This window comes from Protomyctophum parallelum (assembly GCF_964188405.1).
Source record: "Protomyctophum parallelum genome assembly, chromosome: 11".
Lineage (NCBI taxonomy): Eukaryota > Metazoa > Chordata > Actinopteri > Myctophiformes > Myctophidae > Protomyctophum > Protomyctophum parallelum.
In genome coordinates, this window is record NC_139707.1 from 23,894,488 (window position 1) to 23,920,263 (window position 25,776).

The 25,776-nt window shown below is 43.9% G+C and overlaps 1 protein-coding gene across 1 annotated transcript in view; it reads right to left on the reverse strand.

Annotated features, from left to right (window-relative positions):
• Window positions 1-669: 669 nt before the first annotated feature.
• The window catches only part of wnt10a (wingless-type MMTV integration site family, member 10a), a 40,507-nt gene continuing 15,400 nt past the window's right edge, over window positions 670-25,776 (reverse strand). Inside the window, exon 4 of the mRNA XM_083776573.1 lies at window positions 670-2,446. Coding sequence (XP_083632699.1) covers window positions 1,865-2,446 — 582 coding nt within the window. The 3' untranslated portion in view covers window positions 670-1,864. The remainder of the gene's footprint in view (window positions 2,447-25,776) is intronic.

A 25,776-nucleotide genomic window follows, 5' to 3' on the forward strand; every position in this document is an offset into this window, starting at 1 on the left:
CCATTGGCACGTCCACAGGGGGGAGAGGGGGATCAAAACCAGCAGCACTGACTCTCTGAAAGTCTTGCCTTTTCATTAATGTTTATACTGCAGTCACTCAGCTGAGCTTCACCATAGCTACTGCACGACACTTTTGACGCTTCTTAACCCTTTTACTGCTGCCATTTATTGAGAAATTAGGACCTAATTCATGCCAGCATTTTTTTAATTTGAGCTCTTATTTTGAAAAGCCACATTTTGCCTCAACCGGAAGTGAGCTTATCCCTGCCAGCTTTACGTTGCCAAGACAACCTTTGTTTACATAATCGAATCAATGCCGGTACATATAGCACTCCACAACGTCGGCTCTGTGCCGTCAAAGAAACGCTGTTTTGACCAAAAATGCCATCTGGGACAAGGAATAGGAGATACAGGCGATTGAAAGAAACGGATAGAATGGATTCTTATGGCGACCGCGATCTAATCTGAACGAGCCAGTGCAGTGCTAACAACACTGCTAGCTAACCGGCTAACGTGAGTAGCATTATGGCGTGATCGATCATATGCACTATAAAAGTATAATTGCCGAAGGGCTACGGCAATGGCAGCAAGGTGTATTATCAAATTGAGGCTTTGATTGCCGAAGGGCTTCGGCAATGGCAGGAAGACGGTTAACCACTCAAACCCCCAGCATCTGTATTCCGGGGGGGAAAAAAAATCAGAAAATATCCCAATCTATATAAGCTCATAATGCATTGTGAGCTTGTAGATCAACAATTTTCAGCAAAGATATCGAATGTGGAGCGAAAGCGGAAAAGTCACGGGTAGTCCGGAGGGACTGCGGTCAACCAAGTTTAGGGTTTAAATGGTTAACGCTTTAGTGCCGTCTGTGTCAGGAAACATGACATGGACTTCGTGAAGGTAGTCCAGTCTGTGGTTTTCTGGCTTTTCATCATAGTTTGTTACTGACAGGGATACGCATAAATAACACACAATGTCCACTGATAACGTAGGTCATACCGAGTCGCAGTTTGGCCTTCAAGACACCTGAAGCCAGGCGGTCCATCAAAAAAAAAAAAAAAGCATGTACAATGTGACTGGTAGTTGGTCTTCCATTTATAGTAACCACAAAACAGCCAAAGTGCCCCTGAGCAAGGCACTGAAATGCTAACTGCTCCAGGTATGCTTCACTGTCCCCAGACTCCCCACACTCTGACCTTTCAACTTGAAAGCGTGGCATGCAGCTAGAGGGGTCAATTGAACTTGAATCGCAAAACATCTCCAGTCCTACGCAAAAACATCTTTTGAGTTTGTTATAATTCAGGGTAATTGTCCGAACCTGTTCGACTTCAATCGTTCAACTTCCTCTCACTTTGTATTTAAACTATGCAAAGCAGGGTGTAGGTGAGAGTATGCTGTGTCATCTCTTCCTCGCGTTAATAGTGTGCTCTGGAGCAATACGCTCTGTTTTTTTTTGTTTTGTTGTTTTTTATATTTATGGTTATTCATCACCAATCTGTGATGGCTCTGTGTCTAGAACCATAGTTCGTAAGCTAACCGGAGCTTAGAATCTGTCGACTCTTTACCTTGAGAGGAGGCAGGATGCCAACACACTCTTGACTTGATGGGTTTCTTATGCATGCTGCGTGTGCAAAGGTTCTCTACCAACGTGCACATAATATCTGGCTCTAGTGGTCCAACCTCAGCACTTGCTCTTCTGTTCAACCAACAGAAAATAGCAGTCCATTGCAAAAAAAAGAGAGGAAAGGTTATGGGGTACATTAGTTCAGTCATTCCCCACATAAAAAAAAAATCACAATACAGCTGTCTATATTTATTCTTTTCTTTATCATGTACAGTCCAGTCTTATATCTGATGTGTTTCTTCATTTACAGACGCTGACCCACTCCGTTATCCTGCACTCTTCGCAGACCACATAGCAGCACCAGTGGAACTTGCAGTTGCAGCGCTCGCTCCGCGTCTGCTGCAGGATGTTGTGGCCCCGCCCGCAGCACAGGCTCTCGCAGTTGTCCATGCCGGGGCTCGTCTTGTTGCAGATGCGGCCCTGCGTGCCCGCCGAGTCCGAGCCCAGCTCGCGCTCGCAGAAGTCGGGCGACTTCTCGAAGTACACCAGCTCGCTGCTGCTGGGCCGCCGGCGGTGGTGGTGCGTGTGGTGGTTGTTGTGGTGGTGGTGGTCGTTGTTCTGGTGGTGGTGGCGGTGATGGTGGTTATGGTGGTGGTTGTGGCTGTTGTGGTGGTTGTTGTGGTGGTTGTTGTGGTGGTGGGAGTGGTCGAGCTGGCCGGTGTTGCGGTTGTGAGCCCTGATGAGCGTGGCGATGTGGAAGCGCTCTTTGAGGAGCGAGCCGACCACGCGGAACTCCGGCGTGACGCGCCAGCAGGTCTTCAGCTGACAGCTCCCCGACGTCCCGTGGCACTTGCACTTCCTCCTCATGTGGTCCAGCACCACCTAACCCCACAGAGGAGAGAGAGAGAGAGAGAGAGAGAGAGAGAGAGAGACACACACACAGAGAGAGATGGTGGAGGGTGTGGAGAGTCGGTAGGAAAGAAAGAGGTAGATAGAGGGGGGAGAAGGGAAAACAATTGAGAAAGATTTAATCATCTGCAAGTTTAAACACTTACAACCTGATCCGTTTTGGAAATAGCTGATCCACAAACTCAGAAGGAGTTCTCGTAGATCTGTCATTTTTGCCACGCGACACCGATGAATCAGCATGAGCATGAATCAGGCTTCAGTGGTTCATTTCAAAAGGACGACGCACACATACACTGCCGAAGACAATCTTTGATGCAGCGCGCAGCATTCGACACAACACTTTTGCTTGTGTTCATTCTTCGAAATTACTGTCAGTCCCACGATGTTTGAACCTACAAGCTGTGCTCTGAATGACTCATGGCAGACTCAAGAAACCTTGGTCCATCACCAAATAAGACCAGGTGGCCTCCTGGTCTCTGTGGCCGTTCGTTTGTCACGGATACCCATCTCAGGTTACATGAATCACCTAAACAAGTACAGTTACAGTAGGCCCATCATTCACCTTTTGCCATTTGAGTAATGACCCCAAGCACTGCCCACCCACATGCAGAGTGGCATTTTAAGTTATGCTTGAGATGTATGACAACTCCTGGCTTATACACAACTAAAAAACACACACACACACACACACGTCCCATTAGAAGATGTCTCCCGCCCACATTCTGAGACTTCCCTATGCACTTTACAGCAATGCAACACCATGCACACTCGCACACGCACACACACACACACACACAGCGGATGTGACTCCCACACGCCGTAAGCCTTGTCCGTCCTGTGCAACAATGCCTTCCCTGGAGGCGGTGTGTGTGTGTGTGTGTGTGTGTGAGTGCATGTGGCACGCACACGCATGTTTTTGTGTGTGTGTGTGTGTTAGTGTGTTCATCTGTCATCGCCAGTTCTAAACTTTAAGATCCAATTACCAACAGGAACACCAGGCCACCCAGAGTACTGACAGATGCTGCTGCCACTGCCGCCCCTATCACCAAGCATGCACGCACACAGACGCACGCGCACACATGCACGCACACTGGCACGTGCATGCACGCACGCACCGACACACACGCACACGCAGGCACAAAAGCATGCATGCACAAATGTGCATACAGGGCGCATACACATGCAGGTGTGCGCACACATGCAGTCACGCACGTACACTGGCACATGCACGCACACACACACACACGCACGCACACATGTTCAAACACATCCAGACAGACAGTACAGCACATGTGCTACCCCACACACACACACACACACACACACACACACACACACACACACACACACACACACACACACACACACACACACACACACACACACACACACACACACACACACACACACACACACACACACACACACACACACACACACACAGCATCTGCCCTACAGATATATGGCGGAAGTGAGAGATGGGTGACATATGTCAAATTTGTGGAGATAAGTCAAACCTTTCGCTGTCAAAATGTAAACAGAAGGGATCAGGTGCAGCATACTGTACAGTTAGGAGTGGTGCATGTGCATGCACAGTACACATGGCTACTGTATGTGTATGCATGTGCCTGTGCATGCATGTGTCCGCCGCCCATGTACAGAATGTTCATGCATGTGTGTACTGTACATGCCTTATTAACACTTGGCCAAATAGCACACTATACCAGCTCACATTGGTGTCCATGAGCTTGGAGATCAGCTATTTTCGATGCGCGACAATGGCTTGCAAAATACTTTGTGTGCATCAACCCATGTCTGTGCATGCAATGTACAACATTAGAGTGTGTGCATGTTTCATAGCCTGTTTTTTGCCATCCTATCCTGCTTCAGACGGTGAAGCACCTCTGTTTCCCCTGTGTGGAAACGGGAACACAGCGGAGCCCATTCCATTATTTAACTAGGTTCTGATCCATTAGAGAGCGACCGATGAAGGGAGGATGATAGGAACAGTGGAAGAGGACAGGGAGGATGATGGGAACAGTGAAGAGGACATGGGAGGATGATAGGAACAGTGGAAGAGGACATGGGAAGATGATAGGAACAGTGGAAGAGGACATGGGAGGATGATAGGAACAGTGAAGAGGACAGGGAGGATGATGGGAACAGTGAAGAGGACAGGGAGGATGATGGGAACAGTGAAGAGGACAGGGAGGATGATAGGAACAGTGAAGAGGACATGGGAGGATGATAGGAACAGTGGAAGAGGACATGGGAAGATGATAGGAACAGTGGAAGAGGACAGGGAGGATGATAGGAACAGTGGAAGAGGACATGGAGGATGATAGGAACAGTGAAGAGGACAGGGAGGATGATAGGAACAGTGGAAGAGGACATGGAGGATGATAGGAACAGTGAAGAGGACAGGGAGGATGATAGGAACAGTGGAAGAGGACATGGGAGGATGATAGGAACAGTGAAGAGGACATGGGAGGATGATAGGAACAGTGAAGAGGACAGGGAGGATGATAGGAACAGTGGAGAGGACAGGGAGGATGATAGGAACAGTGGAGAGGACAGGGAGGATGATAGGAACAGTGAAGAGGACATGGGAGGATGATAGGAACAGTGGAAGAGGACATGGAGGATGATAGGAACAGTGAAGAGGACATGGGAGGATGATAGGAACAGTGAAGAGGACAGGGAGGATGATAGGAACAGTGGAGAGGACATGGAGGATGATAGGAACAGTGAAGAGGACATGGGAGGATGATAGGAACAGTGAAGAGGACAGGGAGGATGATAGGAACAGTGGAAGAGGACAGGGAGGATGATAGGAACAGTGAAGAGGACATGGGAGGATGATAGGAACAGTGAAGAGGACAGGGAGGATGATAGGAACAGTGGAAGAGGACATGGGAGGATGATAGGAACAGTGAAGAGGACATGGGAGGATGATAGGAACAGTGAAGAGGACATGGGAGGATGATAGGAACAGTGAAGAGGACAGGGAGGATGATAGGAACAGTGAAGAGGACATGGAGGATGATAGGAACAGTGAAGAGGACATGGGAGGATGATAGGAACAGTGGAAGAGGACAGGGAGGATGATAGGAACAGTGAAGAGGACATGGGAGGATGATAGGAACAGTGAAGAGGACAGGGAGGATGATAGGAACAGTGAAGAGGACAGGGAGGATGATAGGAACAGTGAAGAGGACAGGGAGGATGATAGGAACAGTGGAAGAGGACATGGGAGGATGATAGGAACAGTGAAGAGGACAGGGAGGATGATAGGAACAGTGGAAGAGGACAGGGAGGATGATAGGAACAGTGAAGAGGACAGGGAGGATGATAGGAACAGTGAAGAGGACAGGGAGGATGATAGGAACAGTGGAAGAGGACATGGGAGGATGATAGGAACAGTGAAGAGGACAGGGAGGATGATAGGAACAGTGGAAGAGGACATGGGAGGATGATAGGAACAGTGAAGAGGACAGGGAGGATGATAGGAACAGTGAAGAGGACAGGGAGGATGATAGGAACAGTGGAAGAGGACAGGGAGGATGATAGGAACAGTGAAGAGGACAGGGAGGATGATAGGAACAGTGGAAGAGGACAGGGAGGATGATAGGAACAGTGGAAGAGGACAGGGAGGATGATAGGAACAGTGAAGAGGACAGGGAGGATGATAGGAACAGTGGAAGAGGACATGGGAGGATGATAGGAACAGTGGAAGAGGACATGGGAGGATGATAGGAACAGTGAAGAGGACAGGGAGGATGATAGGAACAGTGGAAGAGGACAGGGAGGATGATAGGAACAGTGGAAGAGGACAGGGAGGATGATAGGAACAGTGGAAGAGGACAGGGAGGATGATAGGAACAGTGGAAGAGGACAGGGAGGATGATAGGAACAGTGGAAGAGGACATGGGAGGATGATAGGAACAGTGGAAGAGGACAGGGAGGATGATAGGAACAGTGGAAGAGGACAGGGAGGATGATAGGAACAGTGGAAGAGGACAGGGAGGATGATAGGAACAGTGGAAGAGGACATGGGAGGATGATAGGAACAGTGGAAGAGGACAGGGAGGATGATAGGAACAGTGGAAGAGGACAGGGAAGCTCCGAAAAAGAAAAGGAAAAAGAAAAACGAAGCGAGCGACCTGTCATGGTTCCACCGAGCGAGACAATTCACTTGCTCCCTTCTCCAAACCCAAGGTTTGGCAGTGGCATAAAACGGATACCTCTCCACGCCTCATCCTCCTCGCCTCCTTCCTCAGCAGGGGAGGGGTGGGGGTGGGGTTGCGGGGGGGGGGGGGGGACACCACATTGGTGAATAGTTAAGCAGGCTTGGCTTGCGTGCCGCCAGTGTCTGTTTCAGCATCCGCCGTGCTGTGGGTGTTCCCAAGTCAACAGCCCATGCAGAACGAGAGACGGGAGGGAGAGAGAGAGAGAGAGAGAGAGAGAGAGAGAGAGAGGAGAAGAAGAAGAAGGGCACTCCCTCGTTCCGGAGCATGAATGAGTTGAGTGGTGGAAGAGAGAGATAAATGAGGGCACCTGACTCATCCATTTGGAAGCCAAGGAGTACAAGAACGAGGAGAAACGAGAAAAAGCACTCCTGTTTCCCGCAGAGCCAAAGCTAACAACTATATCGCTCATGAGCGACGAGACCACCGTCGCAAGGCCTGCGGAGGAGGGAAAGTTGCAGTGGCTCTAATTAGAACAGCCATGCGTCATCGCCCTGGACGGAGTCAGGGGTCGTGTGGATGCATGTTTATAGTTTTAGCGTAAATATATATTTATAGATTATGCAAATGCATCTTTATGGGTTATGAAATTACGTGTTTATAGGCTTTGTGTAAACATATGTTTATATTTGTAATGATATGTTTATGTTACTACTTCTTCATACAGTGGTTGGTTGAACACCTAGGAATACACGTCAGGTTCAGATGAAAGAAATATTGTGACTTGTGAACATGGAACACTGAAGTTCTTGGTCTTGCTCAATACATTTGCAATGCAACTTTCTTACTGTTAAGTAGCTGCTAACAGGGGAAAAGATAACAACTGCAAACAATCTGCAGGACATGATTTAACTTTTCCCACAACATATATTTTGAACATCGTGGCCCATTCTAGATGAGCTGTTTCATATGTCCATGTTTTTCATAAACAAGCTTCTTCTGTTTTTGAGAAAGTGGAGAGGGAACCTAAGCGAAGCTGTGATCAGTATTCAAAAGTTCAAAGCTTTAAGTTTTGTTTGTAAACCTCACGTTTTCCATAATTCCACATGCAGCACTTCCATCGACTTCAGATTGCAGTGTTAGGCTCAGTTTTTACATGAGGTCTAGCGTAGCCCCAGAATCACAAACCTGGTGACCTTAAACACACAGCGCGGCCTGTAATCATGAAACTCTCTAACCCACTTAAACCTTAAAGACACAAACTGAACCGGGCGACATAATTGCATCCATACTGCGGCAGTTCTCAGAGTGCATTCTCATCAACTGGATTGCAGCTTCAAAGGATGACACGCTACTTAACATTAGGTATTAAGTGAGTTATCGCTTAAGATGCGCGTTCATCGACAGATTCAGATAAATCTAATGAAGCTGGGATATTACAAACTGTGAAAGTAAATAAGCATCTACAGTACAGGCACAGCTTTGAAGCCATTGTTTCTGAAAAGCTGCTGCTTGTGTAACAAAGTGGATAGTGCCTAAAACTACTAACACTATCCTTTGATTATGTTAATGGTAGGGTGTGAAATTTGTTTTTGGCTAACTTCAGGGTTTGATTTGAACAAAAAAAAAAGTCTTAACCACTTAAGCCCTTTACGTTATTTGTATGACAAATAGCAAAGATAGCCAACCTATAAACCCACAATTTGTCGCATTGTGATTAGGGATTTCCCAATACACTTTTTTCGTTCTCAATCCGATCCCACAAATTCTGTGTTAGCCGATACCGAATACCGATACCAGAGAATAATATTCATGATAATAAAATTAAAGAAATACTTCTTTATATGTTGATAATAGCAGACTCCTCACTTGCAGTTTGAGCAACTCGAAAGCAAACTCAACATTTTATTTACCTGCCATAGTGTCAACCCCTTACCACTGTGTCGGATCGGTGGTTAGACTGGCATATTCGCCGATACCGATATGATCCGATATGACCAAAAAAAATCCGATACTGATACTTTTCCGATATCGGGACATCCCTAATTGTGATGTTGTGTGCTTGTAGAACTGTTTGTTTAATTTAAAAAAGGCAGGCTGCCACGCCTAACATACATTCTTAACTAAATTGTGATTTTGCAATATCACCAAACATGTCAAACATATCAGACAGTCTACATCCCCCATAAGGAAACACATATACGTAATTCAGCCCTAACAGAAGCAGGGATAAAACATAATTATATGCACTATCAAAAGCAGCGGCATAGATTTACCCCCACACCCCCAGCAAATCAAACCCATGTCCATGCTGGTTGGAGACCAGAATGAAACTACAGCTTGAAAGACAAGGAATCAAGGATATAATTGATTTCAGTAGTGTAAGTATATCCTATCTTTTACTTATATTTTGCAATAGTTTTCTATTATATTTGGGCAGCTACAGTAGCTGCATGGAATGCCATTCAATTCACAATGATTCAGGACCTGTGAAAGGCAAACAATCAGTATGTGCATCTTAGTTTTACGAGGAGAATCTCTGCAGAAGACTGAGATGATAATGGGATATACTGACTGATAATGGAATATACTGACAGTGAATTAAAATGCCATGCATTTAGTTTCAGCTACAACCAGTTGGCAATACAAAATACATTGCAGGTTAAGGACGATTCACACCTATTGTCTGTACATAAAATTCCAGCCTGCAGGCCAACAACATTATCTTATAAAGCTTAAAGACTAATACCGTTCAGTTTAGGAATTACTAGCGCATAAATCAGTGTTCTATTTAGTTGCCCACTCATCCAAAGGAAAAGCATATTTGTGAGTGCAGTTGTTAGACAGATTTACCAGTTAAACTGTGGGCTATGCTGCCTCAGTTCTGACAGCTCACAATGAGGAAAGGTTATCAATCTACCAAAAAGCCTTGACAAGAACACATGCTTCCAGGTGAGTTCCAGTGCGGATGTGTATTAAACATCTTGCCGTTTGACAAGCAAGTTGTAAGCCAAACAGGTAGAAACCAGCGCTTTAGTCAAAAGGATATTGGGGAGCTGTCTGCTCTTGCTATATCAGAAGTGGCCTGTCAATGTGACATGGGAAGTGCCTGTCTATCTGACAAACTTGGTGAACATTTTGTACAAAATGGAAAAAACAAAACGAGTACGCACACACACACACACACACACACACACACACACACACACACACACACACACACACACACACACACACACACACACACACACACACACACACACACACACACACACACACACACACACACACACACACACACACACACACACACACACACACACACACACACACACACACACACACACACACACACACACGTCCATATACCAGGGAACAGGGATGTGTGCCCCAACCATGTGCAGACTTCCGGTAATGTGAATGCCACAAGCCTGCACAGACTTGCCAAAAATACTAATAATCAGCTGAAATTTGGGGAAATGGAACTAAGCTAGTAGTCCCTGCTTATGCCAATTCTCATTGCCCATGTGCTGATTGATTGGCCAAGTACCCACATCGGAGATGGATGCAGGCAGACAGAAGGACATTTTCACAATTTAAAAGTAGAATGTTGTGAAACTAGTGAAAATAGCAGCTCTATGCGCTTGTACAGTAGATTGGCTATTTAGATTTTCACTACTTAAACATTTGTTTTTTAATGTATGACATTTTAGTTTTCTCTTTGGTTTCTTCATGAAATTACTGAAAGAAAATCATTGCATTTTGTTTTTAATTCATGAAAAGTTAGGTATTTTTGGGGGAATGTTTTTTGAAAATGTTTTGAAATAATCATAATACAAAGCAAAATGTAGGAAACAAATAAAGGGACCCATAAAAATATGTCCGCAACCCACAAATGGCTCCCAACTAACTGTTTTGGAACCAGTGCTGTAGGTCACAGCAGAAGGTGGCAAAATAATAGATGTGTATATTGAACAAGAAACACGTGAGGATTGCTCAATGTTTCTAAACGTATAGGCCAGGCCTACCATTTTTGAGTGAGTTGATGCATCTCAACTAAGACTCAAAATACAGACAAATGTTGGTGAGTTCAGATGCATTTTGCTATTGAATGTCGCAGGAATCTAACAAGAAGGGAAAGCTGTATTATTAACATCACTTGACAAAGAATGACTCCAGCACGGTGAAACTGTAGGTCAGTGCCCTTCTGTTCCTGAGTCTCTCTAAATCCTGATGGATGCTTCGGCAGCAAAGTGTCACTCCACAGAAATAACATATTTATAGCCCAACAATCAGCTAAAAACACATCATTTTGTTGAGCAACAAAAGCGGAACTTTGTAACCGAAGCAAGTAAATCCGGCTTAACAATCTGGTTGGTTGGTGGGTCGGTCGGTGATCTGATAAGAGAGTCTGATTGTCTGGATCATTCCTTTTCCGTCTTATGCACACCTGAGGCTATGGTGGGGAATACCAAGGACACAGGAAAAGCACCGACAGACAGACAGACCCAGGCAGGCAGGCAGACAGACGTGTGCGTGTGTGACCATGCATGCATTCATGTGCATGCATGTGTAAAACTAAATATGTTGGTGCGCGGTACACGTCCGACTACTGTAGCTGATGAGAGACAGAGCGATGCAGCTGTGATTTATTGTTGCCCTGTGGAACAGGAACCAGGATTCAGATCTTTGACAACATGCCCTCGGGACACCGAGAGGGAGCTGGAGGAGGAGGGTCGGTGGGCGGGGCGGGATGAAAAGAGAAGGAGAGGCAGCGCCAAAGAGAAGTGGGGGAGAGGATCAGCAGAGAGGGGACGACAACACAAGGAGGAGAAGACGATCATCAGATTAGCACTCTACTGTCCCGATCCGCCTCCCACAGACACAAAGCGTGTGTGTGTGTGTGTGTGTGTGTGTGTGTGTGTGTGTGTGTGTGTGTGTGTGTGTGTGTGTGTGTGTGTGTGTGTGTGTGTGTACGCGTGCGCCGTACGTGCGTGCGTTTCACTGCCAATCACCTGCGTTACAGGGCTGATACTCTATCTAGGCTCAGTCAACACAGGCACCACTATGAACCACAGATTAGATTATAATCAGTCATTTTATATGACCTGGCATTGATGCTCTTGGCAATGCGAAATGTGATGTACGCAGATATCCTACAACTAACCTATTTTCGGAGCGGACGCGTCAGCTGCAAAATGTAATCCGCTGCACTTTGCGAACCTAATTTATGGAGCTATTTATTAGTTTCATTGTTGTTCATTCAGACAACGGAATCAAATCTGAAGTGGTGTGTTTTTAATGCTCGTCAGAGACTGGATTCGAACCAAAGAATGCAGGAACAAATTAGGCGAGCCATAGAAATCCCTGCAATGTAAGTTGGTGGAGAGAGTAAATCACTGTAGGCTAGCATGTTAGTATTTTTTCTTTAAAGCAAGCATCACCAATATATAACCCACACAATAATGTTGGGCCTTGAGAATTAAATAACAACAAAAACAAATGTCTTTGAAACCGTGGGTCCCTGATGAAAACAACCGCTGTCGTCTGCTATCCAGTCAGTACACATGTCTCCTTACACTGTACTTACACTAACAGGATGTAATTGCCTCCAAATTCATTGGCGGACCGCAGTTAGAAACACACATCTGGTGTGTTTTAATTGGCTTATAGAGTGAGACAGAGGCGTCTGTAAAACAACCCCAGACAGAGATCAAATAAGACATATTGGTGGCAGATTCAAGACCGTAGGCTGTGTTGTACAGTAGAGCAGAGGGAAACGGCAGACCATAGGCTGTGTTGTACAGTAGAGCAGAGGGAAACGGCAGCCAGCAGACAGCAAAGTGGAGCTCAAAGAATGGAGTAAAATTGACTTCCTCATAATGCGTTATTTTTTGATAACCGCATGGCTGGCGATACAGGTCATTACTGTACACTCACTTGTGCACCACAAGACTGAAAAACTATCCCAGCCCGTAGGGGCGGCCTTAGGGATCTGGAGGCCCGTTTCAAGACCAAACATGAGGCCCCATACGCGTGTTGCTTGTGCATCGTTTGAAAGTGTGCATATTTAAAATTTTAACTCATTGATACAAATAGTTTTGACTGTTTGTTCGACAATTATGCAGTAACAACAACTCTCCTCATCCGGTCGTCCCTTCACAATAAAGTGTCCCCCCTTTACCTCCCAATACAATACCGCACATTTTAACAGGAAATCGGTGTAACTTGCAGCGTGGGAGAGAGCAAGGCAGCGAGTGAGCGAGAGAGACTGGGCGAGAGGGAAAAATTATCCCTAAATCTGTTTATGTGAAATGAACTAATTTAGCTGGGGACCCTGCATGTACAACCCTTATAGACAACTGAGAATCCCTGCTCTATACTGTAGGATATTTCTATGTCATTGTGCTGCTCAATGTATGCTGTCAACTGTTTATGTTTACACACCAAACTCTGCTTTAACCACTTACTCTAGTTGAACCCTATAGTGGTCCAATTCTGGGGAGGACATTCAGCGGATATTGCTGAATGTATATGTACAAACTCACAACATGATCACAGCAGATCTGCAGTATTAGCTATAGCTATGGATGGACAGGTGGACAATGGACATACAGTATCATCAGTATGGACACCAGTACAGTATACATACATGGATACAGTACAGTATACACACAGGGCTCAATCAGCTCCTTTTTGTAATCAACATAAAACATCACATCTACAAGCTGACAATGCGCCGCAACACAACACGTTGTGAGCTTGTGGATCTGTTTTTTCCAACAAATGTTTGCCCCCAGCATAGGGACGCTAGCGTTCAAGTGCCTTTGGTTAAACACAGATTCACAAACAAACAGCAAACACAATCCCAGTCCTTGCTACTGTACAACAGTATATTGTTGCTGTACAGTCAGTATACGGCAGAAACCTTATATCTCAATTTTTCATTTTTTTCTCTTTTTTGTTAAACAATGCCGTACTACTTTGACATAATGACACACAAAAATAGTGAACACACACATTGTGACGCGCTGTGAGCTTGCTATTTTCACGGTGTTTGAAAGTGATTGTGAAATCAGGTGTTGACACCAAGGTCTCAGAGGCACTTGCCATTGGGCAAGTACAGGTCATGTTCTACTTGCCCAAGGTCATGCCCACTTGTTCAAAAAGTAAATCGGACTTTACACAATTATGTCAAATTCTAATTACCGTTAAATTTAACACTTTCTGCGGCTACTGTGCAATAAAATGTATATACATTTTTATGCCAAATATGAATATGACTGTGGTACACACAATATGTTTTAAGTGTAGCAACAGTGAACAGCACATATAGGTAAACAGTGCTCTTATGTCACATTCAACAGCCCAGCCCAGAAGACAGAGCGCTCTGGCCACGTTCAGGTGCTTAGACAGATATCTGCTGTTGTGTTTATTGACAGTTGCGTCCGCTCTCAAACGAGCACTTGCTTGGTCGGGCAATCTGAAAGCAAACTCCACCTGACCCAACGTTTTATTTACCTGCCAGGGGCAGGTGGGCAACCCTTAGTGCCAACCTATGTGAAAGATACCATACCAGATAACATTCAGGATATCTTCAGAGCTGTTGGGCTGGGGGAAAATAATGTATTCTGCAAATAACTGCCATCAGAAAATTATCTATAGCCTTAATAATACTCTCATGCAGAGGACTAATAATTTTTTAAATATAGCTGGAAGGTAAATATTAACAGTTTGACTGTTTTTTACGATTAACCCGCATTTTAATCAACCCCCCTTCACTGCCGAGATTGTTGTATTACCTTTAGAGCATACGCTGAATTATTTGGGCTTTTAATCCGCGAAAATCCATCAAAAAAAGCTCCCGTGGTTTGTTATGATCTGTGTGTAGCATCCACCATCTTGGTGCACGCGGAAGACGCACACAAGATTGGTTTCAATGAGGCGTTGCACCCAATGCATTTCCATTGGCCTCAATTTCCCAGAAGCCCTAGCAGCCCACAGCATGTGACGATTTCCGGTTTTGTCATCTCAGCGAAGGCATCCAGTCTCATACTCCGCTACGAAGACGGATTTTCTTTTGATTCATTACATTACGGCGGATTAAACACATAAAACAAAAGGCGGGTATGTCCGATACGGCAGCGACATTAACCTGGAGTAATCCATTCAAGGCACGGAAACTGTTAACGGGACCATACAAAGCATCATGGTTTAAAAACAATGTTAATCTAAGGAACAACTGTGTACTCAAATCTGTAGTCTGTCTGCTTATGCATGTATAGTTTTATCAGCACTTTCTAACAGCATGCTCAGGGACTACACAGGTGAAAATCTGCTTCTGGCCAACTCTGGCTCATTCACACAGAAAAACTGATATGTTGATTAATGTGCACTGTCCCTGATAAAAATAAAGAAATAAAGAAATAACGTAAAAAAATTGGTTTAGTGTGCCTGTGGGTTTTATAAAGTACATTATAAATGGCTTGTGTAAGACTAATAATTAGTCACAAGCTCTCAGTACACGCAAACTCCAATGTATTAATATTACATTGGATCCATTGGAAAAGTAACCGTTTTGGACTCATGGTCCACCGGACTTTGACGATATGCAGTACAACACTGCCTAACCCCAATGTCGTCGTCATCATCATCACCAGATAGTTGTGGAGGAATGTGCGTCTAATGTCTATCTGCCCCGTGATCGACCCTTCTCCTCGGTAAACAACGGCCTCGGCCGCCGTGCTGCCTTGTGTTTATCGGTTCAAAGAGCATCTACTGAAGGACCATTAAAGCCAAGCAGAAAGCCAGGGCGATATCAAAGCACACAAACAAATCCCACTGCAGCACATTAAGCCCAGACATCACTTTAAACAAATCAAACGCCTTGCATCAAAAGAGCAGTTAAACACACACAGACAGACACACACACACACACACACACACACACACACGCGCAACAATCAAGTATAATAACTGACTGAACAATCACAAACAATCACAATTGTCTACAGCACTGCAGTAGTGGTTTTCAACCAGTGGGCCGGGGACCACCGGTTGTCCTTGAAGGGATTCCAGGTGGACCCCAGCTATTAATGATGGAGAGTTTGTAACCAAATGGACCCCTAAATATAGATCTTTAACTCTTGAGCGTAAAATGAAACCAAATGGTCCCTTTACGGGTCCAGTTGGTTTCATTTTACGCTCTCAATAGTTAAATTATTGTTAAACATAGATCTGCATTATTTCATTTACAAGACGTTTACACAATTGGAGAATTCAACGACAACAAAATATCCAAGTTTTGGTTCATGTACGTACGTGCGAGCGTGCGTGCGTGACGCGTGTGCAGAGCATTTACTCTCTGTTAATTGTACACAATGTCCACAGATCTCATTTAAAGCCTCTAATAAAATGTTATTACCAACATAACCACTTCCACCTGCTGAGCTTTTACTATGAAGCTGGTGTTTGTGTGATGGTATGTGCGTTTGTGTGTGTCTGTTTGAGGCACAGTACTGTATATGTTACAGTACTATTTTGTTCTGTGTGTGTGTGTGTGTGTGTGTGTGTGTGTGTGTGTGTGTGTGTGTGTGTGTGTGTGTGTGTGTGTGTGTGTGTCGGGGGTTAGGGTTAGGTTTAGGGGGGAGCGGGTGGGGGAGGGGGGGGTGTGAGCAAGCTGGCCGGATCTATAAGCTCAATGGTAAAGATTTCAACACTTGTGCACATATTTTAAATGTTCAATCAATTGATTGTGTTCCGCAGCATACTTTACTTTAAGTTCCCATTGTATCTGTATAACAGTGAAAACTCAAACCTTGAAGGTTTTAACGAAACAATACGGTGACTTTTCAAGACTGGCCGCGTGTGTCTGTGTACCTATGTATGTTTGGAGTATGAACAGCTGCAATACTGCTGGGTGACCTAAAGTGGCACACGCACACACACACACACACTGCACCGCTCAGTTAACACGGATGCATTCTTTTACATTCATTATATTAGTATCAATGTTTTAATTATCATTAAGATCTTAAGTGTTTTGCCAATTATTAGGGGGTCCACTTGCAATAACCAATGGCCCACCACTGGGCTTGGCTGGCCCACAGGTTGAGAACCACTGCTGTAAGTGGTTATGGAACCCTGCCGTCAGGGCTGTGGAACGCTGCACACGCACACCACTGATGATGATGTGAGGTGCCCTCTGACGAGCACAGAAGTTAACCCCACACTAATGTTGCTATTTCTGATCAAACACACTTGGCTTTTCGTGTGGGCTGTGACTCAACGCGTCGCTGTGAATGGACTATCCAACGTGGTTTGCGATTGCTCAAGAGTTAAATTAAGCAGAGAGGGGTTTTGGCATCACCGCCATTTCTGTTCAGATTACTTCATTGTGTGCCGAGAGCTTTGGTGAAGCAACAGCAGGTCTTAACACACTTGGCATGGGGCTTTCGGTATACTACAATACCTACCTACAGTACCTAACACTACCTACTGTAGCCTATACACATCAGCATTCATAATTTCGTGGAAGCTCGTATACCTTGTATTTCTCTCAGCAGTAAGTGGCAGGGCTGAGGTCAATACACTTTCCGCAGTTTGAATTATAAATTGAAATTCATTCATTCAAAGTTTACATGACACCTTTCTAGTGCCAAATGTTTGGCTGCTTAGTGTAGATGATGGAACATTAATTGAAAATGGTTGTCAGACAGTCAGTTGTCAGCCTGCATGACATATGGACACTGCACACTCAGGCTTAAATGAAAGTATTAAAAGAAAAACGAAATGAACGGTCTACTAAGCCCTGGTGAAAAGCTGATCACAGTGATGTGTGCACACACATGCACAGCCTGATGCCCAGACAGTATGACAATTTGAGATTAATGAACTGACTCTGCCCAACTAGCACATGGACAACTGGTATGTACACTGGTTCTCCAAGCCTGCACTCACACATGGAAAACAATTGTCTCGTGATTGTTCTCGGGGGAGAGGGGGTGAAAAAACAGCTTCAATTATTTTTTCTATGAGAAGTCCCATGGTTTAGAAGAGACAGTGTCTCATTGTTGCGTTCATACTGTATATCCATAGACCAGTATATATATATACTGTACATGTTAAACTCAAGTTTATGAAAAGTATTTAATTTTTACTCCTCTCTATTCGTACCTGTACCCATCCTGTTTCACGTTTTACTGCTGTTGCTGCTACGACACCTGAATTATTTCCCCCACCGACATCAATAAAAGATCATCTTATCTTATCATGTCTTATTAGTGTCTCCCTTACGCTGTACGTCTCAGTTGCCAAACTGCCACTCTCATTTTGAGGAAAGAATTATAATCGGAATGGACTATCCTGCCAAAAATCTATAACACCCTCCCCCTTCAGACCGTTCAAAACGGCCCCTGATGAGTTATAATTACCACAGAGGAAGGCGTTTGCCAATCTCACGGCAAACTGCTGCACAGCTAGCATTGTCATCACCTGCCTAATGAACTGACAGGATTCAACAGTGCCCTGGCACGGCTCTTAGCATTATCTACACACAAAGTCAGGAAACAGAGCCAGGCATCTGTTTTGAGGTGTACGTCTCTAATGATTGATCTCAGCGAAGAGGGAAAAAAACTGCTAGTGAAGTAATTTACTGGGCCGCTGAAGTGTTCCCGTGTTAGCAGCAGCCACCGTACTGTAAACATGTAGCCATGCTGCTCAAACCGCTCTTATTGACTGCCGTACATGTTTTCCTTCACTCACCATCAACACCACCATTTAGTTAGAATGTGAACCCGGACATGTTGAGTACACCAACATTTTATGTTAGAAATGTTTAGTATGGGTCCCCAGCATGTCAGATGCTGACTTGCATAATTATGTTGAGCAATTTACCATTAACAACCTATAGAAGGCAAAATATTCAAAACATGCTTTATGCAGCATGTGTCAAACTAGGGGATTTTCATGATGCTGAATCCATTCCAGGCGTTAGTTTTGCCAAAAAACACTATTTTTAGCCCAATGAGTGTTTATTTGCAAAACTAATGCTTGGAATGGATTCAGCATCATGAAAACCCCCTAGTTTGACACGTCACATGCTACATAAAGCATGATGAATTTTTTAATATAGGTTGTTAATGGTATGGTCACATACTATGCCAATTCTGAAAATTGCTCAACATATGCAAGTTATCATCCAGCTGTTTCTACATGCTGGGGACCCATACTAAACATTTATAACATAAAACCTTGGTGTACTCAACATGTCCGGGTTCACAATGGGGCTCTATGGGCTGGCTACTAGACTAATTGGTGAGCAGGGGTGGATAAGGTACTCACATTTTTTACTTAAGTAGATGTTTTTTTTTACTTCGAAATACTCTGTTGCAAGTAATAGTCCGGAATTTAAAATGTACTTGAGTGAAAGTACAAATTGGTATTGGCATCAAAATGTACTTGAAGTATACCAAAAGTAGAGCTTTTAGATCGTTTATTTTCAAATGGCCGAAATGAAGTGGTTCATGTATGTTTTGTAATAATAATCAAAACCTACAAAGTAACTAGTAACTAAAGTTTTCAAATACATGTAGTGGAGTAATAGTATAATATTTGGAATCCGAGATGTATGCTACAATTACAATTTAGGCATTTAGCAGACGCTCTCAATCCAGAGCGATAAGCAAGAACAACACATGGTCATTGGTCATACAGAATCATACGTAAGCTAAGAATTTAACCATCTGACATATCTACATAATGAAACTATGCATATACTGTACACACTAAAGAGTGCTATGTCTACAGTACATACATGCTGTCTAAATTACATTAGTTGAGATTTGCATACGCCTGTATGGTTGTCGAGACTAGTGCAAGTGCTACGGCAAGTACTACGAACTAAGATGGAGTCTGAAGAGGTGGTCTTTCAGATTCAGACTACGGCTGAAGATTGGGAGTGAGTCTGCAGTTCTGATGATGAGATGAGATGAGATATATAAGTAAGTACAGTACTTAAGTAAATGTAATTAGTTTAGTTACTTCACACCAGGTCTTTATCGAGAACGATGCTGATCACAAGAGTCAAAACAGAGGCACGCACGTGAGAAACAAAAACAGCCACACAGGGAATGAGAGCCAGAGTCAACACATGAAAGAGCCTAGTTTGTAGCTGGTTGATTATGAACGAACGAACAGTTAATCATTCGACCATCATGTCCACAGATCTTAAACACTGACAGTAAACCAGTTACCAGTCACCCACGTGTGCTCTAGTGTAAACGTTACTGTGGGCCTATAGTTGCAAACATGAACAGTGAGAATAAACAGTACTACAGAGTAAAAAGATATCAACATAGTCATTCAGCCTATTCTATCCCAAAATGAATGTGTTCTGATGACATAACATATACTGTACCTAAAAGGTATGATGAGTAAAGTTGTGTCTTGTTTTCTTTTTCCAGTGAACAGTCAAAGTTAAGTCGCCCTGAGTGCACACGACCTCGCCCTAAAGGGCACGCATCCGCCTGGGTGACGGCAGACGGCAGGGCGAGCACTGGCGCTTTGGCATGGGTGGTCAGATCAACATTATGGAATGAATTCTGTACTGGCCATATATGGAGTGTGTCTTGAGTGTACAGGGTTTGATGAGGTCAGATCAACATATGGAATGTCAGAACAGGAAGGACGGGTGGGGAAGGACCTGTTCTGACATTTCAGGACAGGTCAGCTCTCTGAGGGTTTGAGGTTTGAGGTCAAATGTAGAGTTGCTGGCCGGCTCCATATATGCAAATCTAGGTGATGATCCAGTCTTCTGTATGGTTATCCAGGGTTAGATGAGGTCAGTGTCGTGATCTTCATATTTGGAGATGGCCATATATGGTGGCATGACGTGTCACGAGGTGTGATGTCACAAGGCGTAACCATACTGTCAGAATCTTTGTACTTTTACCCAAGTAAAATGTGGAATATGATTTCTACTTCCTATCTTTTTCCAGTACTTCATCCACCATTGGTCACATGCGAATCTCTGATAAACGTGTCTGGCAAAGTCTATACTACTACAGGAGGAGTAGAAGAAGAAATAGTGGAGGGAGGGGGGAGGGAGGGATGGAGGGAGGGAAGGAAGGGCGAATCTCTTTCTACTTTCCGCCCCCGGTGTTTGAAGTCTAAAATCTTTTGCAGGGTTTTAAACATCTGTTTCCAAACTGCCAGCAGCCACTAATTAGGGCTAAAAACAAGACGGGACATCGTGAGAACCCCGGGGTGGGCATGAGGCGACATGCACACCCCGCTAAAAAACCACCACATTCCTCTGCTTAAAGACTGCTTCTCTGAAAGGGGGGTGGGGGTGTAGAGGGATAGAGGTGGTGGTGGGTCGGTGGGAGGAAAGACAGGGAGAGAGATAGGGAGACTCAGAGGGGAGGGGAGGTATTATTTTGAGGCCCCACCTGTCAGTGTTTTCTGCTTGATTCTGGGGGCTGTGTGTGTGCATAGTGTGTACATATAATGTCTGTTTGCATGCGGACCCCCCCCCCCACACACACACACACACACACACACGTGTATGCGTATGAGGTCTTAGAAAGGATTTGTTGAGGTTTTCTAAGTCGTTTGAAGTCATCAAGGTGCGTGGTGTTCTGTAACAGCTCTGTAATGAGTCATACTGTGTTCTCTCTCTTTTTCTTGCTCTATCTCTCTGCCCCCCCCCTCTCCATTAGTCTCTCTATGCCTTACTGTGTATTACATTTCCAGACCGTGATTGTTTCATTGTGCGTGCAGGCTCATTAAGAGTGGTGATACACAGCCTGTGGTGGGCTGTGACAACGTAGACGGGCCCTGTAGTCAGAGTAACATCACTCACTGCAGTCATGTATAAAAACCTTGTTACTCCAGATTTGGTCCTCTCTGTGGTCAGTTAGAATGACGTTCCTACCAAAAGTAAATATATCAAATTTTCTCCTTCATTACAGACAACATCCTGGATATGTATTTTTTGTTGTTTTTGTCTGACAGAAATTAGGTGTAAGCTGATCTGTAAGATAGGTAAGTTGACAGAGGTCCATTGGTGCTTCACTTTTGACCTCTGGCCAAGGTCATCATCGGTCATCGTTACAACACAAGAGGAGAAGGTTAGGGACATCAGTCACCCTGGGCACGCATGCACAATACTTCCTGAAGAATAGGTTGTTTCCTTGATGTAGCCAATGACCTTGAGTCAAAGATCAAAACCTTGGGTCAGAAAGATCAAAGTTTGTCTTGTTAGAAAGATACCCTATGGCTGTCCAGAGGAGAAAACAGCTATGCTTGGCTAGTAGGCTAGAAATGAAAACGCTGTTTCTAACAAAAGAATAAAATAAAATCCCTAAACTGCAAGTCTGACAAATGTAACTGTAAATTAAAATAAAGTTGTTGGCTTTGTTTATATTTCCTTTTTTCTAGGCATGTAATGATTTCTTCTAGGCATGTAACGATTTCTTCTTTTCTTTGATGGCATCTTAGGATAGATGTAGACCTATTTGACAGTGCAGAAACATAATTGCCTTCCTTGATGTATTAATGAGCATCAATAACGACCATCACCTGTGTCACAGACACATGATACAGCTCCCCTCTGCAGGCCTCTAAACTGCATGGAGTCTGTCTCATTTCTCTCCAAAAGCACGTGAATATGATGGAATATGATTACAGCTCACATTTCATATCACACACTAGCCCCCCTAAAAAGAAATATATAAATATATATATATATATATATAATATATATATATATGTATATATATATATATATTTGTTTTATAAATCGATACATATCATCGGGATATAATATCGATGTATTGTTACATGCCTACTTTTTTCAGCAGCTGGCATTTCTGGGAAGTAGGCTACTATTGCGGTTCTCACCTGGAACAATTGCTTTCACTCAGTGTTCCAAACATTAACCTTCATATAAGCTTCATATCAACACATATCCTAGAACTATGATCGTGACCTTGCACAAGGGCTGAATGTTTCCTGCAGCACAGTAGCCTAAATAAACTTGTTCTGGAAGTTTTTGTTTCAACTCACATCACATCTACTGCTTTCCATGTCTTGTCTTGTACGTCAAAGCCTGACAGTTTGAAGACACATCCCACTGGCTAATGTGTTTTCTTCTCACACATAATCAGATACTGGTGCCAAGCACTAATTCTTGGCAAAACCAGCGGAGAGAAGTGGCCTGCACCATGAAACTCTCTTGACACTGCACAAATTCTGTCAGAAACTGTTGATCAAAAGGAGTCCTTCTCTGCCAACGTTCAGTCAATTCAGATTTTTATGACGGAGAATCGTTTAACATCATATATCAGCGTGTCATTGAAATAACGCCTGCCATAAACAGTGTCAGTAAGATAAGCAACACCTTGTTATTCTTTAGGCTTATTGATGCAATATGTGTCGTCACACTTCAACTGACAGAAGAATACCTCCCTCCATCCTAATATTAAACTAATCACCCATCCATTCAGCATAACCATCAACCATGTTCCTTGAAATCTATCCATGTACCATCAACTTCTGGTACTACTGCTACCTGGTACTATTTGCTATAGTAGTAAAAGTAGTAGTAGAAGCAGCAGCAATTAGTAGTAGTAGAAGTGCTGCTGCTCCTATTATTATAACTTATATTATAAGTTATTATTATTATATATTATAAATTATTATAATATAACTATTACTGCGACTATACTAATATACTACTGTTACAGTACCACAACTACTGCTGCTGCTACTACTGCTAATACTACCATTACTGCAGTATTCTACAGTATGATTTAAGTAGCATCTAGGACTGAATACTTTACTTGTCCGGAATGTAAACAGCACGTGTGGTACAGAAATACATTAAGACTCCATGATGTCCTAGACCTGTGTAGACTATGCAGATGATCCATCTGCCTGCTATCTGACCATGTGGAGCAGGCACCAGAGCTCTTGGCCAGAGAGGAGCCAGAGGATGCCAAAGCAGACTTTGGGGCTAATGCCAAGAAAATCTAGCTTATCACCATCCACTTCTAAATCGCAACAGGAGGCACCGCAACGAAAGAAGTCAGTGACTTCAAATACCTGCTCTGAACATCATGGCCAGTGTGTGGAAGTACAATCTCCCCTGGCACATTGGACAGGAGTTCAGCTCCTTCTCTGTGAGGGGGGGGGGGGGGTAACAAAGGTGAGTGATAATATAGCATCCAGGAGAATGAGGCTGGCAGGTCACTGTCACAGACGAACTGGCTGCGAAGCCCTGTTACTGGTGGTGCTACTAATACAACTGCCAGTACTATGACTACTTGCTGGTACTAGTACTGCTGCTGGGATATGTTGCGCTGCTGGGCTTGGGTGACTCGGCTCTACATTTGTGTTTTGTCTGCATAATCAAGGAAACCAGAAGTAAACTGATGGACAGATACAGGCCCAAATTACACTGGAGGAAGCAGTGAACAATGAGCAATTTACAGTGTGTTCCACCACAGTGCTGGAAGCCATCAGGGCTTATCACTGTCATTTACATCTTTCTCTTCCATTGCCCAAGGGGGTAAATAGCCTACACAGTGAAATCCTCTGTATTCATTTAACTCTGAGAGGGTACACATTTACGTAACCAAATGGAAAATATACCTGGCTCCTACAGCCAATTATTAGTTGGTGTAAGGTCATAATAAGTTCATTTAATAATTGAGTTACAAATCACTGCCAAAGGGACATCACAGGCAGGGTTTATGTTAAACAGGGTGACGTTAAATAGTACCAGTGGTACAAGGTTAAAATGTTTGCTACTAGTTGTTTGCTGCTGAAGTTGGAGCATTAAAAGTGAGTTGTGACTGTGAGCCCCTTCTGTCCCATAGGAATGTAACATTTAAAGATCATCCTTATAATGAACAGAAAAATACAGTATTACATGATTGGAGAACAAACACAGTGCCTGAAGTTTGTTCTTGCAGTTCTTGCATCTCCAACATTTTCTAAATAACCTGATATCACCGCAGAGACACCAATACAAACATTGTGTGCGACTGGTCAGATACTCAACGAGCTTGTGATTTATATTGGCTATATATATGCACAATCTCCCTTCAATTGTCCATGTGAAACATACTGTATAGTGGAGAACAGAAGCTCCCTCTGAAGAGCTGTTAAGTTGATGAAATTGAGCATGCATAAATAGCAAACAATACGCTTGATTAGATAAGAGGTATGGTGGTGACCTCTGCAACAAACCCATCTCGATTTAAAGCAGGGCATTTAATGATTGGGTGAAATTAGATGTATATATGCATATCCAGGCACTGTGGCAAGAGTGACTCAGCAGACATTGTATGCACCCCTTCAGCGATCAGCACTGGCTGCCCTCTCAACATTTTACAGTAACATGGATCAGCGCAGCCAAATTAACTCATGTTTTGATTCTAATAATGCTCATATAACATAAGACTGCATTCTGTTATTATTCTGCAATTCTCCAACTGTCAAGTAAGAACTGGTAACAGCCTGGGGAGCTTAGACAGACACACACACAGACACACACACACACACACACACACGCATACACACACTCCCAATTCACTCTTGTACACGCACAGGCCAAACACATTAAATCAGGATGTAATAATGACAGGCTGGTGTGGATTGAGCCAATAAAGAGACTGTGTTTGCTCATTATGACATGAGCATTGGCCCACGGGCCCTGAACTCACCCACACTCTCCACCTGCTTTACAGTAAATATATCTTTCCCTCTACAGTGCATGGTCATTGTACAACAGCTTGAACCTACATATATCTTCCACTCGTAACACCAAATTGTTCCAAACCTTTCTCCTTGGGAGAGATCAAGCAGAACAGTGAACAGTTCAGTGGTAGAGCAGTTATCGTCAGTACATCTATTCTCTGCCGAATACTGTAGAGTAGTAGAATAATATATCTACCATACTGCATATCATGCAGGCAGGCAGGCAGACAGGCAGACCAGGTGGAAATGTGTTTTTTTCCCTTTACAGACTTTATCCAATAACTAGAACAGTTGTGCCCATTTGGGGGTGATCAGGTGTGATCAATAATGGCTAATAAAGGGCGAGGTCGC